This window comes from Malurus melanocephalus, unplaced genomic scaffold (assembly GCF_030028575.1).
Source record: "Malurus melanocephalus ecotype Western Australia unplaced genomic scaffold, MMel_1.1 scaffold_37, whole genome shotgun sequence".
NCBI lineage: Eukaryota > Metazoa > Chordata > Aves > Passeriformes > Maluridae > Malurus > Malurus melanocephalus.
This window is the reverse complement of record NW_026623269.1, coordinates 420,959-444,602: the sequence shown is the minus strand read 5'-3', so window position 1 is coordinate 444,602 and position 23,644 is coordinate 420,959. Positions and strand designations below refer to the sequence as shown.

The 23,644-nt window shown below is 40.3% G+C and overlaps 1 protein-coding gene across 5 annotated transcripts in view; it reads right to left on the bottom strand.

The window, feature by feature from the left end:
• Positions 1–14,226, bottom strand: part of NEK7 (NIMA related kinase 7) — a 68,666-nt gene extending 54,440 nt beyond the window's left edge. Inside the window, exons 1-2 of one of the 5 annotated variants that reach the window (XM_057364240.1) lie at positions 14,008–14,226; positions 1,695–1,779 (exon numbers count right to left, since the gene is read on the bottom strand). In XM_057364240.1, coding sequence (XP_057220223.1) covers positions 1,695–1,751 — 57 coding nt within the window. In that variant the 5' untranslated portion in view covers positions 1,752–1,779; positions 14,008–14,226. Of the gene's footprint in view, positions 1–1,694; positions 1,780–11,202; positions 11,228–12,253; positions 12,367–13,404; positions 13,633–14,007 lie in introns of those variants that run through there. The other 4 variants (XM_057364236.1, XM_057364237.1, XM_057364239.1 and 1 more) reach the window with 4 other exon arrangements.
• Positions 14,227–23,644: the final 9,418 nt, after the last annotated feature.

Here is a 23,644-nt window from a genome sequence, read left to right as displayed (position 1 = left end):
ATAAGCACGTTAAGAGTGGAGCGAAACAGGTTTTTCCTTACTGGGCTTTTCTGTTGAAGAAATCACATCACACATTTCTAAAGATGTTTAACTAAGTTCATTTAGTGAGGATTCCTATCCTATAAAACTAAACTCCCTCAGATTGAGAACATTAAGCAGACTAATAGCCAGCTCCAAGATGAGAAACAGCAGCAGCAAAGTTGTTTTCTTGGCAAAGTTACCAGTGAAATCCCAAAGGAAACTACACTATTGAATACGTATAATGCTGCCATAAAGTTTCTTTAGATTCCAAATTTATCCAGACAACCAGCTGAAAATACAACCGCAAAGCCTTGCAGAAGATTCCCTTAGATTTCCACCCKGGTATTCAGTACTAACATCTCAAATCTACCAATTTAAAACTTAATGAGAAATACCACCCTAAAAACTGTGAATCATTGTTTTTAAATTAGCTATTACCACACAGGAAAAATATCTACAAAATACYATTAAAAATTTTCCATGAAATGTTAAACTGATTGGTCAGTTACCACCAAAAAGCAARTCAGACATTTTTAGGAAAAGCAATTGAACAAAACAGAAAACAAAATGTTTCACTACATGAGTCTACTTAATAGTAGACTACTACTTAGTAGTAGTTCTACTACTTAATTCTGTGTGCACTGATTACTGCACAGAGCTCTGAGCCGTGGTTTTGAGGTGAATACAGGCAAACAAGGAAACAGCAGAACAGCAATGCTAAGCAGAGACATGCAATGTCTTCCATATAAGAGACTTAATAAACCACTGCTCTTCAGCTTTTGGAAGGCAAGGCAAACAAAAAACCCCATCCCAAATATACAAATCCAAACAGTAAGGGATGTATATGCCTTCAGTTTATGATTTTTCAGCTCTAGTAAGAGATTAGATGCTAAAAGTTCCCATTCTACTCTGGCAAAAGTTCAGAATTTAAGAGTCAATTGCCTCAGACTGCTAATCCACATTTTTCTATCTTCCTCCATAACCTTTTTTACAACATGGAAGTGGTTTGGGAGTACTATCTGCACTGCAACATCCAGCCGAAAGAATAGAAGATTCAGGGGGAATTTCATCAATGGGCTCAACTTCCTGAAAAATAGATGTTAAGATACAGAGTCAGGTTCTCTTCAGTGGTGCCTTGTGAAAGGACAAGAGGAGATGGGCACGGCCTGAAACACAGTCAGCTTCATCTGAACATCAGGAAAAGATKTTTTTCMCTGTGAGGGTGACAGAGTGAAACCAAGGTGGTCCAGGAAGATTGTGGCATTGAAAYCTGATGCCTGGTTTCAACAGGTAATGACACTAATTCATGTGATATCACTGTCAGGAAGAGTAAGAAGAGAAAGATGAAGGCAACAATCTAAAACAAATATGGTATTTGTAACACAATTTTGAAACATAGTGTTTAAAAGCCCAGCCTTTCRTAAGAACAAAACTGTCTCCATCTCTGCTTCTTTCTAATACTACTACCCCAACTTTTCAAAGTCAGTGAAGCAGAAGGAGGCAAAAATTAAAACTAATTATTTKCTGTGGAATACTGGACTGATATACATTTAATTTTAGCAACACCAGAATACATTCTATTTGTTTAGTTTSATTGTTACCACAGGAAACAATGTTACTCTTTTCTTAAATAGAGGGAYAACAGCTAAAAAAAGAAAAACAGTTATATTTACCTGTGGCTGAAAAGGTGGAGCAGTAGGCCCCTGCATCCCTTGTGATTGTTCATCCATTCTATCACGCAACAATGTCCCTTATGTCCTGAAAAGAAAAGTACAGTCATTATGCTGTAATTCAATCAGTATTTATGATTAATGAGCATCAGCCATAGAACAAAGGAATTTTTTCAATTGTGTGCTTGAGTTTAGGAACATTTAACTAGTCCGAACTTGCACTGTTGAGGGAAAGAGGTTCTCTTAAGTTTAGCTGTTCTATGAAATGAAATAAATCACTATACACATCTGAACTTATTAAAAAAAGTGAATTAAAATTACTTGCACTAGACAAACGACTGTCTGATAAAAGCTGCATCATTGCATCACTCTTCTGGGGCACCAGCCACTTGTTTAACTACATATAAGTCTGACCTACAAGCAGCATGGGAAACAGCATTTCAGCAGAAGAGTTAAATTATCTGCATTGATTTATCAGTAGATTCGAGGGAGTATGCAAGACCAGTTCCATCTAAACAGGAAAAAAACGCTGAACACATAGACTCGATACATTCTGGCAAGTTAGATAGGAGGCCTTTTCAATACCATGTTAGAAGCACAGCCTCCATTCCCTCCCTCAGCAAGATGGAAGAAAGATGCCTGCCAAGTTCCCAAGATAGACACACAAGGCTTTGACCACCAATAAGAGTTGCAAAATGCACTCATCGTTYGTAGGAAAAACAGGAGAGACAAAAATGCAAATGCTCATAAAATTTTTTTTCTGGCTTAAGTGAATCTTTTCTTAGGCACCATTGAGGGGGAGGAGGTGCAGCACCCAGTGTTACTGATGCCTACAGGGGCCACGTCTCTTCAGACGAAGACAACACAAAGTTCACTGGTAGCTTCAAATGCAAACAATGAAATAAGCTTTCATACAAAACTATGAGGCAAAGCCTGAACAACTTTTTCATCACACAAAGATGAAGTATCCGTGCCTATTGCATGCCAAACCTGCCAAGGCCTTCAGAGGAAAAAGAATCATGTGTCTAACAGGGATATTATTCTTGTTTTTCAATTTATTTTCTTATTCCCTGCTCAAAAATTTGGATGTTCTAGAGATAGATACTGAACATTCTTTACAACACCACTAAATGTTTAGCATGAGGAAATTTCCTGTAATAAATTTATTCTACTAACCCTATATACTTCCACATACAAAGGTCTACATTGGACTTGGAATCCAGTATCTGTTAAAATACACGCAAATCTTCCCAGTAATTTCTTTAGACTATTAAAAGGGTCAGAAATAACTCTCAACAGAAAGCAGAAAACCTTACAAGTTTTTCAAACCAACTACAAAATATTCAAGAAATTAATGAATGGCTTGTGCTGGCAGTACTGTTGTCATTCTTACAGTATTGTTGTGGTAACATCGCTAACAGACAAAATAGTCACCAAGCAGCTCTGCAGAGCTTCTCCATGCACTGCCCTTGTGTAGTAAGCAGTGGACTGGAKACACAAATCCTTGCCAATCTGCTCTCCCTGGCCCATTGAAAACAGACCCATGCCATCCCAGTTCCATCAGMTATTCCTAACAACAAACCACAGCCACCCTCCAGAATAATCAAAGGTCCCCCTAAACATTGCCTTCCCATCCACAATACTTCTGTACAAAGCATATAGGTTATTTTGTATACCTCTTACTAGTCCAAAGGAGATTAAAAAAACCAGTTACAGACATGTCAAGAGAAAAAAAAAAAAATCAATTATCAAACCACAGTGAGAACCASAGAAGAGAAGGTAGGAAGTGCCAAGATTTCCAAGATTGCCAGAACGATCATGCTGAGAAAGGGGCAATGAGCTGGCAGAGACAGTGCACACCACAAACTAGGCAATGCTTCAGTTAGCACTAGGATACCAATACTGACCTGGCTTTTAAGTTCTAAAACATCTGCCATACAACATCCCCTCCAAGGCAAGAAATCAGAACACAACAGCACTGAAAATTAAACCGTTGTCACAAAACTTCATCTAAATTCTTTGGGTAGATTTAGGGTTGAATTGCAGTTGCAACAAATTCTGAGGGAGGAAGGTATAGCAAATTTAAGGAATCTTCTGCTCATTTCTTGTTGTAGAGATTTTCTATCACTGCTAAGAAGGCGWTTTTTTTTCTGAAGTGCTATTTTGAACAGTCTTTATATGAATTTTACTCTCTTCAATAGCATCAATATTTCTCCTGAAGGGTCGTTTATAAATGTTTTTAAATATGCAAGATTTTGACCATAGATAATGCCTACAGGCCAAACATTTTCTTCAAATTGCCAGGGGGAATGAAGTAAATAAAAATACCTTTACCATCTATTGCAAAAATACACCCAAGATTAATGAAATCTACAATTAAATGTATAGATGATGGATGTTGATTCAGGAACTGAATGGTCTGAATGGTCAGAGACACTGACTGAAAGTGTTCAGAAATTTGTCTTTCTCTTTTCTTKTTAAATTTGAGAAAAGAGTATAAATGGGTGAAGTCATTACTGCAAGTCGCTCTGCCCTCTGTGGCTTGTTTTTTAATAAAAGCAAGCAAACCAAAGAGGTAAAACATTCTRCCATACAAAGCATGGAAGATTTATTAACTCTTGGATTTGTTGTTGCTTTTGCAGAAAGACAAAGATGGGTACTTTATATCAATATATGAAAGTTATTTTAATTCTTTGATTTGTTTTTGTCTCTGAAGACTGCATGATAGATTCACATTTTAGAGAAATGCGGCATTTTGATCATACAAAATCCCAAAGATACAAAAGAGTGCCAAGGACGCAAAGTAATTGTTTTGTAGTATAAAAACCAATGTAAGTAAGAATTGGATTTTGTTATTTGAAGACTGTTTTCACTGTGAGGCATGATATTAATTCACCTTGATACTAATTCCAGAGGTAAAAACATAGTGCTATAATATTGTCCATCCTTAAATTTCAATTGAGGCAATAATTATGTCTCATACAAAGACGGTCTTSAAGTTCTAATTTACAGTGACAAGACACTAAAAATACCCCAAAGAGTCCATGCTTATTTAAAATTGAAATGTCAATATGAAACACAYCTATTTGTAACATGTCCATCACCTCTTTAAATAAGTAACAGAATGACCACCTTTGCAAATCTAGCACCCTGACATATAAAGTTTCACAAAAAACAGGCAACAGGTGACTTGAGGTGAGTCAACTATAACAGCACCCCCTCAAACCTCCAAATGCAACTTGTGTTTTTCAATACTCTCAACCAATCATGCACGGGGAAAGAACCCCTTGCCTCCAGCACACCACTTGCAAAAAAAAGGAACTTCCAGAATCATCTTGCAAAGATGATATTCATCATTTTGAAGATAAAGATCATTTGGATTCAGACAACCTGAATATGGATCAYAGGAACACAGGCATATATATTAAATCTTACATTCTGGTTAAGGCTGCTAGCACTTTACAATTATAGTTAATACTTTTGCTTAGCTACTAATATTTTAAATCTTTGACTTTTTCAGTTGATMAAAAAAATCAGTAGGTGGCACCTACACATAAAGGATGCAGAATGAAGTTCCTGGGGATACAGACAACAGGACCAWTTTTTCACTTGAAATCACAAGGGCATAGCGACTCCTCTTACTCCACAAGGCAGAGAAGGAACCCTCACCCTAAGTCAGACTAGCAAACTCCAAGTGCCTGAAACAGGAGTAACACCTTTTCCTTCCTTCATAAACAGGCCTCGCTGTCCTCATTCACTTCCTCAGTGGCCACCTGTCAAAGCGCTCGGCTATCTGCCCACACATCTGAAGATTATGCAAAGATATAAAGCAGCCCAAAAGGCAAGAGCGCACTCCTACACAGCAAGCTTACRGCCCACGTTCAGCACTCAGCTTTCCAGGTGGTTTCCAGCAGCCTGCCAGAGGAGAGGCACGACTACCCACGGCTGTCAGTGACACCATAACCAAGGACCCACGCCTGAGCAGGAGCCAGAGCTCATCGCTTTCAATTCACTGGAATGTATTTTAAAATAACATTTAAAAAAAAAACCTACAAAAAACTTGAAATCCTTGTGATTTAAGTCTAAACATGATCAAATTATACCAGGAGAAACAGCTTAAATGCCCTGCTWAATCACGTGAAACATGCTTTTTAGAACTAGTTTCACAGGTCCAAGTCCATAAAGCRTTCACATTGAAATACATTTCACAGTATTTGGGCAAAACGTTATTGCTTTAACAGATGGTAGTTCTACAACAACAAAACAAATACATTTTCCTGCAGAAAACATCATTAATAGTCTCAATATACATGGTTTCCATTAGCTACTTGCTATGCACTTGTTTGTCAATTTTGCATCTTAAGTGAGAACATACAATGATCAATGTCAAAGCAGAAACAGTTATACTTCAGGAAAAGAGCATATACTTAAAAGAATATTCAGAATGTTACAGTTCYGCTGAGAATCTGAGAAGTGCAGTCTTTTTTTCTGCAAAATATAGCTGTAACTACTCCATACAATTGCTAACACAAGGAAACATGGAGTTACACTAGTTCAGAATGTGCTGATCAGGGACACAGTCAATTTAGCTGCTGTTCTCAAAGGATGGAATGTACTATGTTTACTTCTGGCTTATACCATCAATTAAGACAGGTATTTTTAGTTTTTACTATAACCATTATTTTAGTTAAGCTAGAGCCAAGGCTCTCCAGAAACAACTATCCATCTAATACCCCAAACACTCATTTTTTGTAAACAATTTTTTTTGCAAAGTTTGTGTCAAGTTAGATTCTTCAATATATAGCATGGATTTAAAATGACAAGTTTTAGATCGCCAAATTTTCCATCTTTTGCTTCTGAATTCAAAGGTAAGGATCATCCAAAAACACATATTAATACTGTTTCCCTGTAAGCACACAGGTTTAAGAAATTTTCCCGTTTGCTTATATCACATGTTGATACTCAGCTACCCAAAAGTACAATTTAAACGTAGGTAGAACATTTAAACAGTCACCCTGGTTGAACCTAAAAAAAGCTGTGTGCTGTRGAAACAAGGGTTTAGATTTCCAAATGCCTTCCTGAATATCCGACACACAATTCCRCAGCCCACCGCAGCCGTGTTAATCCCAGCAGTGTGTGCCAGGGAGCCCAAGCGTGCCAGTCTGATTCCAGCACTGCTCTCTGTCACCTGGARACACACTGACATAACCTCCCAGCTCCAAACCACGGACCTTGTGGGAGGAGACACATTTCAGACCCAGCAACAACAGCGTGATGTGAGCAGGGTAAAAAACAGTCAAAGAACTGYTTTATAAAACAGACTGCCTTAACAGTCATTCTTTATCTCTTTAAGGAAAAAAAACTTGGCCACTGGAGGGAACTGGCTCAGTGGTCAAACTCAGCCCACACTTTGTCAGGTCATCAACACTGATCAACACTCTTCAGCACCCACYCAATGCTGGCAATCCAGGGGCAGGCTGCAGTTTATAATGTTTATATCTATATCTATATTTTCATATGCATCCATTAATAATGCAAAATTCATTTAGGCTGATGCCCACTTGAACTCTGGCAGGACTAACTGGAGAGGGAAAAAGCAAACTCAGTACTGGAAGACCATGTTAATCATTATCACAATAAAATGTCACTTATCCCTATTAGTATACACATATATATATATATAAACATTGTATATATGCATAGTAAGATATATACGTAAGTGCACATATGTCTGTGCATACTTACAGGTTGTGTTTCTATACCTAAGAGTGCATGTAGACAGARTATTTCATTTTTACCACTGTCAGGTAATAGCAAATATTTCCTTCACATTGTCCAAAAACCCCCAAAGAGGCTTAAGTGTGGGAAACACATACCCATTTGTCAAATTCTCTGCAGAAGCATCCACATCACAGAGAAGCTCTATATGCAATTTTRAAGTACTGAGAGTGATTCAATATAGATCCACATACATCTATATTCAAGAAGGATTAGTTTTAATTTTAGAAGCAGCTCCTAAAAGCCAGATCAATACTCCCCACAGGATGGCAAATACTYCTCCCCCTGTAGGGACAGCCTTGAATCTGAACAATACCAATTCCCAGCATTTGCTAATCCACAAGTATATATAAACTACCTAATTGGAAATACTGCATTTTTCAGCAAATTTATGTCCAAAATCCGTACTCATGAGCAGTCCAGTCAAAGCAGTAAAAAACACAGAGTTAAGCCGGGGTAAATCAGTTTTAAAAGGTGTAGCCATACACAAATAATTATTTTGGAAAAATGTAAGGGCATACACTAAGAGTTTGTAGGCAAATTTCTCATCCACTTGACCCAACTTACCAAGCTTATTTTCACTCTAACCCTGAAAACACAAATGCCAGTCATTGTCATTCCCCAACTACTCAGTTTGCTCTGTCAGTRCTGTCTGACTAGAAGATGAGAGTCAAAGCTCTCCTGCTTCTCAAGTCTGCTTCCATTCCTCTTCGTTCATTTGCACAATTTAAAAAGTTRGTTTGTTTACTTCACCCTCTCCATTTCAATTATGTCACTCAAGTGGATTGCTTATCTTGCAAGGTGCTCCCAAAGGGCTGTACATGCACTGACTTGCCCTTTATTGAACTGTTTGTTTGTTATTTCTTAAGAACTGAAAAAGAAACAGGAACTGAAACTGCTTGAGCAGCAAGCTTCTGTATTTTCCATTTAGCTTCTATTCACCTGAAAGAAATTTGGTAACACATTTCTTCATACTTAACAGCCATTTATAAAGGACACAGATCCTAATAATGTCACAGTGAAAAKTATTGCAGGGAACAATGCATTGTATCTAATCATGATACAATCAAGATAGCAAATCCTCAGCCCACACCATACTCAGCTGTGCTCCTGCCTCTGCAAGCAAGCAGTTCCAAGACAATGTGAACTGATGATGTGSTGCTGCTTCTTTCCCGGCCTTCAGCCATGATTCCCAAATTCTCTTCCTTCCAGTGGGGTTGCTGTGGCTACCCAGATTCCTGGTAAGCAAAGTGAAACTAGCTGAAAACKAACCTTGACAAAGTCACTTTTTCCCAGTTCAGTTCCCTGAATCGTCATTGCAGAGATAGAACAGAACTGTGATAGCAAACGACAGAGGGGAAGAYATATGACTACTCTAGCCCCAGCTAACTTGGATCAGCTGAACCTACTGCCAAATTACATCTCTAACATGAACTTACACAAATCAATCAGTAACACCAAAGATCTTTCTTTCCCTCCCTTCCTTTGCTGTGTTGCCATCTTGAACTCTCTGGCCCTGTTGCTGAGCTGATCCAACTCCCTAATGCAGCTGGGGTTCTGCTCTGCAAGCAGTGAGCAGAAGTAGCACATGGAGGGGTTTGCTGAGTGCCAGAGAAAAAAGGAAGAAGGGGATGTTCAGGGATGGGAGATGTGGGAAAGGGACTGCAGAAGAAACAGAACATCTTCCCTCTGGCAACACAGTGCTAGTAAGTTAGCTCACCACATTTAACTGTGCTTCATCCTCAGTAGAGAGGTGAACAAGCACTTAAATTAAAAGAAGCTGTAACTGCAAGGCAAGAGCCAGAACAGAGAGAAGGCATTTGATTCAAAACCAAGCCAAGAGTTTTGTTTACAAAATACTGTAAAGAAAAGTAGAACTAGGAAACAAAAGAAATGGAAGGAGCACAAACCAGGATAACAAGTTAAACTGGGAAAAGGAAAAGAAAATTAAAGGGAGAAAAATCCCAAAACTAGGATTTCAGACAAAGGAAGCTAAAACATGATTTAGAAACCCTTAYAAGCCCAAAACCTCACAAGCCCCACACACAGAGAGGGAGATCTTTCCCTAATGAAAGMATAGTTTTAAATGCATCTGTGAAAACAAATTATCATTAAGAAATGCTGAAGAGATTTCACTGAAAGTGTAAACAGCTGCACTTCACACAAGAGTTAAATAAGCAGGACAAATGAAAAGATTGGAAGCACAGTCAGATACACCCATACATATAAGTACAGGAAAAATACACCCGGATTGGTAGGCTGGGTAGACACAGTGTGCAACAGTGGCTGACAATGGCCATGTTGCTATAGGTGAAGTAGAACACATTTAACAATAAATTTCACACACTGCTTAAAGAAATGTCTCAGTATCTTAGAAAGCAGTGCGAAGTACCTTCCTGCAGGTGTTTGATGCACATTCTCATGCTGAAAAAAAAATGTGTAGTATATAGTTTCAAATCTGCTACCTCAAAGATGATAAAATCAATGAAGCACTATAAAGAATCACAAAAGAAACACCAGCCACGTTTAACAGGCTTTCTGTGATCCTCTGAGCATCACTACCTTCGACTCCTGAAAGCATGCACAACAGTAGTGAGTAATCCAGGATCCCTGGGTCCTGAAGCAAAGCTGGCAGCAGCCAGTACACTCACTTCAAGGGSAAGCCAACACTCAAGTTTGCAGCTGTTTCTACATTTTACATTAAACCACCACTGCCTAAAATATGTTAAGATCCATTTGTGGTTCTGGAGTAGCCAAACTGTACATTGAAGGTCATGTACTTTCAGCATTGTACATTCAGCACTGGCTGCAGGCTGCTCCTCCCYTGAAGTCCTGCTTGTCTCTGTCAAGTTCACATACAGCCCACATGCCCAACACACAGTTCTGAATTTCAGTCAGGGCAAGGACTGSAAGTTCACTGCTGCAAAGACAACTCCTTTTTTGGATTTGCTCTCAGTTGAGGACAAAAAGGGTACAGAAGAAGGGCCTCTACAGGGCAGAATGCTATGTRTTTTACCACCACAAGTTTTTACTTATTTTTAGAAGTAGCTTTAAGTTCACCTGTGATACTTTTGCCTTCCAGCTATCAGAGTCAGTAATTCTGTAAACTCTGTACACTGACCACAGAAAATTAAAATTAACTGAAAAAGACCAGTTCATCAACACTTCATAGCGCCTAATCCAAATATCTCCCAAAGGCTTCAGCAACAATCTAATCTACAAGCTCTGTGTGAACTTTTATGACATTGTAAAGTAATTCATCTGGTCCWACATAAATACAGCTATTACATAAGACAGCAATAACTTTGTCATAAATCATTCCAAGCAGTTTGAAGAGGCTTGAATGCAGACTCCCAAAAGCCACATGATGCTGTCTATTTACTTTATCACCTATAATCCAAAATAAAASTCACCAACATCACAGGATTAACTAYGTGCAATCAGGTTTTAATGTGACTGTTCACAGAATTTTCTTACAAATTCCTCTTTTTAATGTGTKGTTTAAAATCTTATAACTAATTCCCTTGCATAAATATGCRCTCTGTATGCCCAACGGGATATAGAGACTTGAAATACTGTGCATTTTCTAGCTACAAAAACCATGACTGAACCACAGTTATGTTTCACATGCCAGAGACAAATGCACAGGAGTCTCTTCACTGCAGAAGCAACAGCATTGCTTCTCTGCAGCTTTTTAAACTAACCTGACAGGAAGAATCACTTTAATACTTACTAAGGAAACACAAAGTGAGGTACTTCAGTCTACTGCTCAATTCCTTCCCATGTGRCCGGGGAAGTCCAATGGTGATAAATACAGCAAATCAGTGTCCCAAACGCTGACCTTATCACCACTTTGGTATTTTGGTCAGTTATTTTCATCTCTGTTGCAAAGCACATGGAAGGCAGATAAACTGAGCAAATTCTCTGGAAATTAGTCAGTAAACTCCTATGACTATCCATAGAATTAACCTTCATATGATTATCTCCATCCCCTCCAAACTCCCTGGGAATCAGGAAGGATTTTTAGACAAACACCAAATAATCAAAAAATTAGTCTGGAGATAAAGAAGAAGTTACTGCACTTTGACTTTTCCTAGGGGACTTTCCAAGGTAACATGAACTCAACCAACCATCCAGCACAGATGTGTGGAACAACATCAAACTTCAGAAGGCAGCGAGGCACTGATGGCAATAAACTGAATTTAGCTTCGGTATAAATGCAGAGAGTACTGCATTAAGTTTAGTAAACATGAGGTGGGGGGGTTGCATTTATGAACCAACTGCCTCACCAAATTGTCTCTGGGCACAAATATACCGGACTGGCTATGTTTTGTGCGACTGAGCTCAACTCTTCCACAAAAGAAGAAAGGCACAGATGGGCTTATACAGTTCTATCTTACAATTCAGAAGACACCACATGTCACAGTAAAATGAGCAACTGACTTCCTGCACACTATTTTTCATTTAAGTTTCTTGTTTGCTCACAGGCCTTCAGATAGAACTCAAAATGTTAGACTTTTTTCTTCTTTTGAAACAAGCTTCCACAGTGAGGATCTTATCTAATTCGTGTAGACTCTCAAAGACGCTGCAATAAGTCCCTCAAAAAAAAGATTTTTAGCTGAAAAATATCTCACTGTGCTTTGACAAGCCATCTCCCAAACCTCAGGTATTTCTAAATATAGTATCTTCATGTTTTGAAATTAAAGAACAAATACTCTTAACATTATTCTTTCTTCCAGTATCAAAGAAACTAAAAAATAACAAACAGTACTTCAAGTTCTTACTTTGAAGCTGATGGATGTTGCTTGTAAGTTTCCCTCTTTCCACAACACAACCGYTTTCCTTCCTCAGCCTAAGTTTTCCACAGGCTAAGGACTGTTTTCCACTGCATTTTATCTCTCTCAGGACAGTGGAAGCCTGAAGTTTTAAACACAGACCTTTCTACAGCACTGCAACACCTCAGTTGTCTCCTAAACAGTCTGGAAAAAAAAGAAAAAAAAAAAAAAAAAAAAAAAAAAAAAAAAAAAACCTTCTAAATTTCCTTCTTCCTGATTTGGCCAATCTGCAAATCTAATCACCCAAAGCGTCTTTCTTATGGATTAATATATTGCATTTTCTGCATCTCATGCTTGTAATACAACTTTACATAGGAAATATATCCAGTATATTTCATTAGATTAGTGTGCACACATGACCTTTCCTGAGAAGYGATGCCACTATTACAATCTGATAAAAGACTGCTATCACTTCAAAAGGCGAAAAAAGTTACAATTCAGTTGGCACAAGAAAGTTTTTTCTATTCAGAAAAGTTCTTTCTATTCAGAAAGTTTTTTCAATAACAAGAATTAAATATTTTTGTGATTAAAGAATACACACCCCCCATCACTTTTTATCAGAAGTAGGGTGATTTTCCTAAGTAGTTTTACCATTCAAGTAGTGATGTTCCTCACAAAATGCAKAACAAATCAAAGCACATTCCGCTCAAAGAACAGCGTTCTGAACCCTAAAGCCAGGCAGGTCCAGTTCGCACGGACACTGAAGGAACTCAGGGCCAGTACCGGGAAAACTGAGCCTGGGTGCTCGGTAAGGTGAAGCAGGGGACACTCACTCCCCAGACGAGGATGCCTCACTGGCAGCTTTCCCACCAGGCCTCAGTTTCTCCCGGCCCCGCACAGCTCCGGGAGCCGGCCGGGCAAACCCCGCAGCCCGTGAGGCCCGGGAGCGGCAGGGAGGACACGCTGAGGCCCGGGAGGGGCCCCGGCCGGACACCCCCGGTGCCCTCACGGGGAGGCGCGGGGCAGAGGCGGCCGGACCCGCCGGGACGGGGCTGCCAGCGCTCGCAGCCGCAGGGCCGCTGCTCCCGGTGACGGCGCTGTTTTCACCCGGTGCTGGACTGTCTCTCGGCTGCCCCGGGGAGCATCCGCCCGACACCCACCCGCAAGCGASAAGAGGGCACGGGAGTCTGGAGGAACCCAGGGGAAAACGCCGAGGAACATTAGGGAAAGCAGCCCCGCTTGTGTCAGGCAGGCAGCAGTGGAGCCCAGCGCCGCAGAGGCACGGGGGGACGGCCGGGCCGCAGGCAGGCTGAGGCCGGAGGTGACGAGGCCGCCCGGCAGGGTCCCCGGCCGCCCGTTGCTCTCGGCGGAGACAGCGCGGCAGCCGCCACCGGGCCAAACGCTACCGCAGCGCTCAGGTCGACCCTGCCCTGCCCAGACACGGCGGCACGGCCCCCTCCGGACGCAGGACAGGTGCCGGTGCCCAGACGCGGCCATCCCGCCCCAGCGCCGCGCACAAACTTTCTGAGCCGGCCCCGCGCCGCTCCCTCCCCGTGCGGCGGGCGGAGCGGCAGCCGCCGCGGCCAATGGCGCCGTGCGCCCCAGTCCGGCGGCCAATGCAGGGCGGCGAGAGGCGGGACCGCCGGTGCCCCCGGGCGGGGGGAGCGCCCCGGCAGCGCAGCGCAGCGCCGGCTCGGCCGCCCGGACCCCCGGGACCCCCCCGGCCCCGCAGCCGCCCGCGGCCCCGACACCGCCCCGCTCACCGGGCAACCTGGGTCCTCCTGCTCCTGGCGGTGGCGAGCGGGACCGGCCGCCGCTCTGCCCGTATTTCCGGCGCCTCGGGCCCGGGGCCGCGCCGGAGCTGGCGGCGGGCGCCTAGCGGGGCTCCTGGCGGGCGGCGCGGGCACCGGCGGCAGCCCCGACCTGCTCTCCGCCCCCCGCCGCTCCTGCCAGGCCCGTAAACATCCCGGCATCCCCGAGGATGGGGCGGGGCGGCCGCCAGGCCCCGCCTCGCTCCACGCCCCCCGCCCGGCCGGAGGCGCGGGGTCCGCCGGGGCGGGCGCGGTGTGTCCCGGCGGGCCGGGTTCGGCTCTGTGTGGGGAACTCCCGGCGCTTTTGGAGGTGACCGGGGCTGTAAGTGCCGCGGGACAGTGCCCGCCGTGGAGAGCAGCGGGCCCGGGCACTGCGGCAGCGCAGCGGGCACGGGAAGCGYCGCTCGCCCCGGGCCGAGGCAGGGCCGGCCGGGAGCGGGATCCAGATCCAGCCGCGGCCTCTGCTGCAGGGACGGGTCTCTCTGCCGTGCCCTGAACAGCGCTGCCCTGGGGATGGGCCCAGCCACATTGGAAACGCTGCGTGCCACATTTGCTCAGTTTGTGTATGAGTTGTGATACTCGGTCTGCAGGACAGTCGTACTTAGCACTTCAGCTGCAAGTGACACAAACTCGGTTGTGCTATACTGGTAGAAATAAAAGTGACAGGAACAAAAAAGCCCAGACTCTTGGTGAATCCAGTTCCACCAAGTTCTACTTTGCAAAAGGACTGGGGTTAAGTAGATAAATACTGAATTCCAGAATACTACTGTTTTGCAGGTTCTTGAAAGTTTATCCTGCTTCAGGGTGAGAAAAGGCAAGTAACTACACATGAGAGGCCTTAAGAACCAGTGATAAGGAAAGAGTATGAAAGCTGACACAGTTTCCCCAGTAAGGTTATGGATTATTGTGCTCAAATAACTTCTTCCTCAGGTGTGGAAACCCCCTGTAAAAGGCGCTCCAGTAATTTTTCAAAAAAAAAAAATAAAAGTTATTCAAAAGAGCTATAATCAGCAATTCCACTGGATGTTTTCCATCTCCAAAATTCTCTTTAGCCTCAACCAGAAATTGGGTTGTGTGAGGTAGTCACCTATTTGCAAAACCTCTGATGGGAAAAGGAGAGATTGATTTTTGTTGTGTAGCTGACCATAAAACATTGCATCTTATTAGGTCTCATTTTTTTCACAGGTAAAGGCAATTAGTACTATAATACCCAGCTATTGCTATTTTCTGGACTTCTCTCTTTAGTCACCTGAATCCAATGGTTACTTTGGTCTGACATTACCARTTGGTGAAGCATCTTCCTGTATTCCAACTTTATCTTTCTTAGAAGATGGTTGTTTCCATTTTATTCTTGGTGCTTGAGATTTGGAGAACATAAAAATTAAGAGTCTGCTTTAGTTAATTAGTTCATTATCACAATCAGGCAAAAAGGCTTTCATATAAATGTAACTACACTGCCCCCATTAATTTTAAATTTGCAAAGTGACACATCTTCCACATACCACAGAAGGTTCTCTTCAGACCTGTGTTGTACAAATGTTTATTTATAGAAGGATGATTTCTTTGCTTTTCAGTGCACATTTATAGATGAATAAATTTGTCTAATATTCCCTGTAATGGAGACTTTATATCAAACAGAATCAGAAAGGCAGAAGAGGCTCCARAAGATCCAGTAGCCTTAGGGATTGTTAAGGAGCAGGCTTATCTCTGGCAAATGCTTCTCCCAGAGGCCAGAGGGGACACTGCCTAACCAGCTAGCAAAGGATTCGAGAAAATGGACAAAGACATGCTGGATTTAGGGATCTGTGAGGGACAACATGGCTTGTTCCCTAAGTCTTACCAACTTCTGAAGGTGTTACCAGCAAATGCTTTATACCTGGAATTAAACAGGCCGGAGACAAAAGGAACAAGGACCTCACTATTTGTCAGTGGATGTTGCMCTGCATTAGCCATGCTATTATTAATGTTGACATATTAATATTGATATAAGAAAGCTGMACCAGTCTTCTTCTCATCATTGACATCTGTGAATATAAAGAACCTAAAAATATAGCCAGGGTTCAAGGATATATAAAATACCAAATGACGATTAAGGGTATTATAATCCAATGTGACACTTGGATTGTGTCTGAAAACAGTGTCCATTGTCAGGACTAAGCTACCAGACTCGAAAGCACCTAGAGAGTGTTAGGTAACAACATGCAAGTCAACCAGGAATTCTAACATTTAKCCAAACTCCCCCGATGATTCATAACTTGCTTCCACTATTGTCCAGGTCTCTGTGCAGCTGGAGASTCTTGAGATGTTCATTAGCAGAATAAACTGAAGATTCAGGAAAAATATAGATTTGAAAACTTTAAAACTTTCAGGCAGAAGAGCTCACTAGGACAGTGGAGGATGGGAATAGATGTCTTCGAGGTCACAGAGATAGGAGCGTAACGTAACAGCTCACTGGTTAACAATTCTTCAGGTTCTTCAAATCAATAAACTACAGGAAATTAATCAAAAGGAGCAACTGCTCTGCTCTGAGTCCTTGAAGCCTGAAAAGTCTCCCTCTCTCCTGGTTCTTTGTTACTAACAGTAAAAAGGCTAGGATAGCTGCCTGTGACASGGATGGGGAAATGAGAAAAGCTGTGAAGGCAGGATTAAAGAGAGATCCATTATATTTGCATTGGATAAATATTATGATAGGGCTTTATGCAGAATTTAAGCTTTTAGACAACATAAATCRTTAAATGGAGCAATCCAGCAGAGCTTGCAGAACTCCTGATTTGTATCAAGCAGGGRCACCAGACCTTCCTCAGAATTTCTGTATCAAAGAACTGTTTCAGAATTTTGATCATAATATATTCAAATTCAAAAACTCATAGAAGTGAAAAGACTAAATAAACTTGCCACAGCAACAGTGAATGTTGAAAACAGGACTGCATAAAACCAAGGAAGTTTGTTAAAAGTAAATTRGGAGGAAATTACCTGTATTAGATTTTTCTGAGTAAGTATCTATCATTTGTCAAAGCCRGTTAGAGGATCTCCAAAAGACTAGCAGAGCTCTATGTGAGAATAAAGGATATTAGAAAGGAACTCCTAAAAAAATTKTATTCAGATGAGAAAAACAGAAAATAGCAAAACCTCTGGCAGGCTAAATGTAGAACWGTAAAAGGCAGACCAAAAGCCTTTGAAGGAAAATTTTAGTAATGGTATAAAACTTTATTGTAAAACCTCTTCCAAACACATCAAAAGCACGAAGCCTGCAGGACAGAAAAACTGTTTTCTTACGTGGATGAGAGTTTCCTACAGGGAACCCCTTTATACCACAGAAACYTGTGGSAGTTTTTGGAAAGGTATGTGGAAACAGAGCTTGGATGGTAGSAGATTMYCCTATKTCAATAAAACTTCTTGACAAATCTTCATTAAAATTGCTTGAAGAAATTAAGCTGCATTGCAATAGAAAGGATCAGTAGTGAGCCATACTGAGTACTGTGTAATACATAGTCACAGCTAAATACAGTTCTTTATTTCAAAATTTTTCTTTGCTCTAGCACACTGCTATTTCRATGTATTATCATAATGCACATATTACTGTTTAACTGAAGGAAGAAAATGTAGAAAATGTCTGTATATTTCCTGTAGTGATCACAGTTATCCTAACCTAGCTTCCTGGTAATAARGAAAACTACATTTTGGTGCAGGTTAGTTGATCACAGGCAGATTCCAGTCTTGGACAGGCTGTTCTGTGCATCCAGAGTCCCCTCCACTGCAGCCAAATGAGCAGGCTTCAAGTTTTTATATCTCAGTCCATCCTCATCTTCGCTCAGCATGTCCTGGCATTCCCCATGTTCCTTCAGGGCAGCACTACACACCCTSTGTTTAGCAATGTCAGTAACAGACTGAAAGCAAGTTCAAATGTCATTTAGGGCTGGTTCCACCGTTCACACATTCATATGCCTTACCTCAGTTTTAAGTAATGGTCCTTCATGCATGAGGTTCTTTCACACAAGAACTGAAACATATTCATATAAAATAAACTCTTACAGAAGTGGGTAGGACTTTCAGTTTCCAAAWAACTTCTGTTTGTCCAAGGTGTAGTGTTTACGATATGACACAGGATTAGAAGCTGCCTTCAAGTCTATAAACATGTACTTGCCAATAAAACCTGTAAACTGCATATCTGGTGTCACTGAAGTTCAGACTCTTACTGAGTGTAAGTTGGTGTAGCTGCTCTGACTTCAGTGGAGTCATACTGATTTACACAGCCAAGGACCTGGGCCTTAGCTGTTGGATCTGAGGATTTTAACAGAAAAAAAAAATTAAATAATTGCTCAATTTCATCCTTTCCTTCAGTAAGTTATAGCTGAAGGAAAAGTGATGTGTTGGAGATATTATTTCTAAAATACTAGAAAATAAAAATGCAGTATTACGAATGAAAATTCACAGCTGTTATTACTTTTTAAGCCAAATAAATATCCATGTTTGTGGATCCATGTGCAGAATCCCACTGATTTCAGTGGTACCTAGGAAATGGGGATGTGGTGTCTAAAAAAAAACCTTAGCCATAGCTTTAATTTTCCTCTCACACCTGACTGAATTCCTTGGTAGATCAGACACCCCCATCATTGTACCCACAGTGTTGAAYCTCTGCAGAAGCCATAGAAACAACTTATTTTTACAAAGTAACACAAGTAAAATTGAGAAGTTTGTAAAATATTTTAGGATTTTTTCAGTGAAAAGTGATAGGTAGGATAAAAGCTTTTCTTGTCTATTTAGCACACAAGTCAGTGAAGCCACAGGCCTCATGGAGGTGCATTTTTGAATGTAATTGTTATCCACTGTATCATTTCAGGTGATACACCTGGTCACCACTAAATGGACTAAACTCAATAAAATGTACACCCCTGCAGAAAGACAGCCTGAGATTCATGATTCATTAAATACTTCTTAGTGTTTACATTTAGTCCTGAAAGATGCAAAAAGATACATAGATTGCAGCRTCTAATATATCTTTGCCCAATATATACTCAGTTCCATTGTTACTTTATAATTTTAATTCAAATCACTTCATTCATTCTTTCCATAAAAGCTTGACCAAATTTCCTCATCTCTTGTCCCAGCCTTTCAGRTAGAAACAAAATGAAGACAAACCAGCATTTGTTCTGCTAGCATCCTTTCTCTTAACCTGTGTCACAACTGGTTAGAGTGCAATTCTTGCAAACAAGACTTGTCTCTCACCATGTCTTTGCACTTTGTCTGGTAGAATGGAGCCTATGTCTGTGCTGCAATGCAAATGAATAATTTAGGATTATGTTGGAAGGGTGTTGACAGAAGTGGAGCTAACGGCATTAGTGGGGAATAACTGTATTAATACTAAAAATAACTATTGTCAGTCAAAAAAGCAAACTTAATTTCCAGTGTGTAGTCTTTATTAGCTGAAACCTTAGAGAGGACATGATTTTTAGCTGCAATTTTGCTAGAATGAGAGCTACAGAATTTTTCTACTGACTTCAGAGCAAGCTTGAGACAAGAAAAATGCACAGAACAAGTGAAACAAATATTGCTGGCATTTTACAATAAAATGGGGGTGCATTTTATAGGTGGCTAGCAGCTTGTAATTACCCTTAATAAAACTAATCCTTTCCCTGTGCTTATTAAAATGTTTCATGTATCAGCAAGCCATGAAAAGGACTCACTACCAATCTCTTAACTTGCACTAAAACCCAGAGATGTCCACTTGAGTCACAGTTCCCAGTGCCAGTCCTGTTTCTCTGCCTGCTATTRGAATTCAAAGCCTCTGAGGGAATTAAAACTAACACATTAGTTCCTAATTAAATCCAAAAGGGTTGTGAAATGTAACCAAATATCTTTATAGTATTTCTTGGGAATATGATCTCAGGAGGATAARGAAGGAGCAGCGGCTTTCAATTAATGATTTTCCCTCTTCTAACACACAGGAAATGTCTGCAATGTTCTTTTGACCCCTTTTAATTTCTTCAAGGGGAGCATTTGACTCTTCAAGCTTCCTCCTGCAAATGTGTTTTTAAAAGTTGCTGCAGGTTTGTAATAATTTAATAGGATAAAGAAGTACAGTCATTACTATAGCAGTCCTTTTTTCTTCAATTAGTATTTCTAATCACATTAGACATGTTTTCAGTATCCRGAGAGGATGCCTGATCCCTACAGCTATCGTGAACTATTAACTTTAATTAAAATTTACAAGTCTAATGTTGTTACATCTGCTAAAAGCATTAACTGCCATGTTAATTACCAAAATGTTAATGTTGCRTTAAAATATGAATGTTCCCTTTTGACAGTTCATCTGTGGTTTAATTATTTATTTTTGGTAGAATATCTCCTCAAAAAAAGAAAAAGGCATAAATACATAAATGCTGACTGAAATAATGAGACATAATGGGAAAACTTCATCTAGGAAGAAAACTTAATACTTTAGAATAGCAGTTGTTAGCAGAAATTCATTTGCATTCTTTGCTGCATCTAAAATAAATACATGGCACTTGTGTCATGTYTAAGATGTTATTTATAATTACAGCACATTCTTCTGCTATTACTTTAGCAAGATATCTAATGTGTAAGACAGGTTCTTAAATCCCCATAGTTCAGCAGTGCCATTGTGTTGGTGCTACGATAGAAACTTCCCAAATAAAAAGATTTCACAAGTTCACATCAAAAACTTTATTGAATTTCTGAAGGTTTCCTCATATACCTCATTTCAAAATAGATTTACAAAAGATGCCTAGAACTCAGTCCTGAGGTTATTGTACTCCCTGTCTCAAGAGTACAGAATCAAAGTATAAGTCTTTTTAAATCACTGCAATTAATAAAAAGCATAGCAAAGAATTTTCAGTGGCTCATCTAAAGTAAACAGAAATCTCTGGTTACAGTAAAGCTGTCACTTTCTATATTTCATGGTAAGATATTCCTCTATCATATTATTCTTAAAGGCATTCTCACTGAACTTAATAAATGGGAAAGTTGTGACAAACCAATATTAAATATAATTGATACATGTTTCTCTCATATTGAATAATTATTTTAATAGTTGAAGTTACATCTGCCAAGTAATTTCTCAATGTGATTGTAAATAGGTATTGTTAGATTTTATTCCATACTCTATTTTTTTAATTTTGCATGAAGAAACCTTAGTTTTGCCTGTAGATCTTCTATGGCACATGTCAGAGGCACACTCCTCACTCTGCACTCTGTTAATGTTGCAAGTAGGCAGCTGTTTAGTGGCAAGTGCATAATTGGTTTTGTGGGTGGAGGAAAATGTATTTTTAGAGATCAGATGTCCAGTTCACAGATTTTGACAGTTTATTAGGATAATAAAATTTTTTAAATCTCCAAATAAGACCACTGCAAGTTGTCAGTGGACTTTGAGCTAGCAGGGCAGCACATGCATTATACTCTTGCTTCACCACAGCCTGACCTCTTCTGAAGTCCAGATTTTTCTCCAGTGTGTGGTGGAATTAGGTAGTTCCAGTCATAAAACAGGAGTTTTCATATAACATATTTAGAGCTCTTCTCAGAGGTGGGTAGTGTATCTCACTAATTGAATTCTACATGAAAAGTTGCACTCGGTTATCTTTTCAAGTTGACATTGTGGGGAAAACATCATTTGTCTTCCACAGAGTTTGGGGAAATTGCCTCCATATCCATTTGCAGGGCCCTTAATAAAAAAGAGCCATTGAACAAACTCATCTGAAGCAGAAAAAAAGCTCTGAAATCTCCCAGCCATTCAGAATCCAGGTTGGTCAGAGTTACAGAAYATATCCACACACAACCTCACCTCCCCTCCCAAAAATCCCCAAACCAAAAAAAAAAGCTCACAGTTTCAGGCTCAGTGTAAAACCCCAGCTGTGGCTGGTTATGCTCTATGRGCCCTATTGCAGGCACATTCAGCAGCACTAGTGATAAGATTTACTCTGGTGTGCTGTGATCCTGAAGCTTTTTAAAATACTACTTCAAACAGAAGATATTTCCATTTAAAAATAATAGTTGCTATTATTTTGAAGAACGTAGCAAGTTGCTAAAGAAATGTTTTCTAATAGTCTGCCAGAAGGCAACCTATCTCCTGGGCTTTGTTTGCTTGTATAGATTTCATTGCCTGCAGCAATACTTCTTTAAGTCAAGTTTACAGAAACTTACCTCTCTTGGGGAGATGAATATCTTTCAAAGCTCATTATTTATTTGGGAATATTCAAGCACTCTAGAGAAGACAAGGAAGTCATTCAAATGGTTCATTTGCAATTAATCTGATACTAACTTTTGTGTTGCAGTGCTCCAGTTTATGTAACTTTGTGCAAAGGTCTGTGTTATCACCAGTCCGAATGCATGGAATTCATCCCTCTGTTTCAGTGTCCTAGTTCTTACAGGGAAGCTACCTAACTCCTTTTCTAAGAAAAAAAGAAACACATTTTTTATCTGGTGGCTCGTGCCTGGTTATTTGGCTGTCATTGTAAAGCAGACTGTGAAGGATAATCCTGTACAGCCACTGAGACACACAAACCAGAATCTTCCCTTTTCATTTCTGCAATTAACATAATTCCTTTTATTTTGTGAGATGTAAATAAACAAATTAACCCCGTTGTACCATGCCCACAGAGTAACTCCAGCAAAAATATTGCATTTTCTCAGTCACCTTCTGATTAAAGCCAGATGTTAATCAAAGATGTAGCATTAATGCAGGCAGCCTCTTGCTAGCTTCCCACACATTAAGGAAACAGAGTGCCCCTATTCAACAGGTTTTGACTTGCCACAGAATCTACATTGAAAAAACCCTAAAATAATTTGTGTTCAAGATCAATGTCTGCCTTATAATTTGCATATTTTCCTTCTCTGCYTATGTTTTAATCTTTTTTTCTTTTCCATAGTGCATATACCATTAAACATCAAAATATTTCTGTCATWCCCTTCACCAAGCTTTTGGGTGGAGGATGATCATTGAGTACACTGTAATAGCTGACAATCAGCCTGGCACACCATCCACTGAGAAACTCTTGTTGGACTCTGAAACAGTGCAGTCTTATTACTAATAGTTAATTAAAAAGCCAGTTCAAGGGTATTATTTTGTGTTCCCTTTCAAGATGTGTTCACAGTAGTTTTTATCAGACTGAGCATCAAAAGGCAACTGCTCCGTTTTGCTGTGTGTGACTTTTTGACAAGGGTGACACTCAGCTTCAGTAGTAAACCTTGTTTTGACCTTTGTTGCAAACATTCATACATTCTTGAATGGACATAGAGAAAAGCATGGCATTCTTAGAATTACAGCAGAGTTCTGCAGCTCTGCTGTGGAATCACTGCTACTATCAATCTAGATTTACTTTAAAGAGAGCAATATTGACCACATATACCTGATTTCACACAGAGAGCTCCAGTGTATGAGGATATAAGATCATCAAGGATCTGGTTTATAAAGGACTACACTATTCAYGTTTAACTTGGGCACATGATTTATGTACCGTTGAGAAACATTACCAGTTTCTGGTTCATTGCACATGAGCATCCTTGGGTGTATATATATAAAAAGCATTATATGTACAATAGACATTAACAAATCAGGAATAAATACATTAAAAGT